The 2,191-nt window shown below is 45.7% G+C and overlaps 1 protein-coding gene across 1 annotated transcript; it reads right to left on the bottom strand.

Annotated features, from left to right (window-relative positions):
* Positions 1-824: 824 nt before the first annotated feature.
* Positions 825-1,972, bottom strand: LOC107145440 (olfactory receptor 10G2-like). The gene has a single exon (XM_015489398.2). The coding sequence runs from the start codon at positions 1,848-1,850 to the stop codon at positions 852-854; it is 999 nt and encodes a 332-aa protein (XP_015344884.2). The 5' UTR covers positions 1,851-1,972; the 3' UTR covers positions 825-851.
* Positions 1,973-2,191: the final 219 nt, after the last annotated feature.

Raw genomic sequence — 2,191 nt, 5'->3', positions numbered from 1 at the left:
CATGACTAGGAGAATCAGAGAAAGCTTCTTGTAGAGTGAGGATTTTTCCTGGGCCTTGAAAGAAGCATAAAACTCCAGCTCACCAATAGGGAGACAGAAGAAAGGCATTCCAGATAAGGAACCATCTTAATCAAAGTCTCTGAGGCAGGAAAGTATAGAGAGTGTTTAAGGAATGACAGTTAAATTAATGAGGTTGAGGGAGAAGAGGGAGATAGAGATGTTTTGGGAGATGAAGTGTGCAGAGGTTTTATATATATATATAAAACTTTAAATTCTAAGTTAAGAGGTCTGGGTTTATTTATGTGCAGTTTGGGAAATTAGGAGGGGCGCAAATAGATGACAGGAAATGGGGCTCTATTATGTTGGCCTCTCCCCACACCTATTTTTACTCATAGTGCTGGAAATTGAACCCAGGAACTCATGCATGGTAGACAAGTGTACCACCATTGAACTACATCCCCAACCCTTTTATTTTGAGACAGGGTCTTACTAAACCACACAGACTGTTTTCAAACTTGTGATCCTCCTGCCTCAGCCTCCCAAGTAGCTGGGGTTACAGATATGCACCACTGTTCCTAACCTTTTTTCCCCCAAATTTACCTGGAATGATTCCCCCTCCTTCTAAGTAAAGCATTCATTCTTCATAGCCAGAATATGCATTCTTCTGAGGCATGGGTCAGAACAACTATGGACAATTTGTTGGGATTGAATGTAGCACCAGGAGCTTTTCTTTCTAGGAGAATTACTTTGAGTTCAGCTTACTTCAATATCTGTTTGTTAAGCATCTGTCACATGAAGCAGCAGCTGAAAGCAGGGATGTGATGGTGACATGGTGGTTCCTGAGTCTGTAGCTACTTATTTTCATTCACAGTCCCTCGACCTGCTGCTATCCTCTTCAGAGCAGACTTCACTTCCTGGTTCCTCAGGGTGTAGATGAGGGGGTTCAGTAGTGGAGTGACCACGGTGTAAAACACAGCCACTGCTCCATCCAGGGGGCTCTTGGAACCTGGCCTGAGGTAGATGAAAATACAGGGGACATAGTAGACTGTGACCACAGTTAGGTGGGAGCCACAGGTGGAGAAGGCCCGACGCCTCCCATCAGCGGTGCGAATTTTGAGGATGGCATGGACTATGTTGGCATAGGAGAGCAGGATCAGTATGAAGCAACTGGCAGCCACTACCCCAATGTCCACAAAGGTCACAAGTTCATTGACAGTGGTGTCAGCACAGGTCAGTCTCAACACTGCTGGGATGTCACAGAAAAAATAATCCACCTGGTTGGGCCCACAGTAGGGCAGGCGGAAGGTCAAGGTGGCCTGTATAGAGCCATGGATGGAGCCAGCCACCCAAGCTCCAGACACAAGGATGGTGCATAATCTGCCATTCATGAGCAGTGGGTAGCGCAGGGGCTGACATATTGCCAGGTATCTGTCATAGGCCATCAAGGTGTAGAGGAAGCACTGAGTGCTGCCCAGGAAGTGAAAGAAATAAAGCTGAGCCACACAGCCACCAAATGAGATAGATTTACTAGCAGGAGTGAAGCTTAAAATAATTCGGGGAACTATGACGGAAGAGAGCCACATGTCCAGGAATGAGAGCACTCCCAGAAGAATGTACATGGGACGTGCATGGAGCTTCGGGTCAGCCCACACCGTGAGCAGAATGAGCAGGTTCCCCAGCTGGGTCAGGATGTAAATGATGAAGAAGACCAGGAAGAGGAGGGTTCGTAGATTTGGGGGATGAGACAAGCCCAAGAGAATGAAATTTGTCACTGTGGTGTCCAGCGATGTGTTTTTGTTTCTTCTCATGTTTTTCTGCAGTCTGCTAAGATGAATGGTGAAGTCAGACATGGGAAACAACACAGTGAGGAGGTTAGAGAATGTTTTTGTTTAATGACCAGAGCCTAGAAGGTAACTGGAGGATTTCTACATTTAGATAGAAAGCATATGCTATCAATCATCTGAGTTTGCTTGGCAAGACAACCCTCTGAAACTGGTTGGTTTCCAGGTGTCCTGAAATATTCCTTTAAAGGGAGACATTGTACAAAAATGTTGGAAGGCCAAGCACAGGGATGTGTGTGCACAGAAGTGCATATGATGGCTTTGTGTCTGAAAGAGGGACCACATAGAAAGGAATTTTTGTGGTATGGAGTAGCATGGAACAATTACTCCACATTTGCCATCACTACTGT

This window comes from Marmota marmota, unplaced genomic scaffold (assembly GCF_001458135.2).
Source record: "Marmota marmota marmota unplaced genomic scaffold, marMar, whole genome shotgun sequence".
Lineage (NCBI taxonomy): Eukaryota > Metazoa > Chordata > Mammalia > Rodentia > Sciuridae > Marmota > Marmota marmota.
Note: the sequence above shows the minus strand (reverse complement) of the source record. Positions and strands in the feature narration are given on the sequence as shown.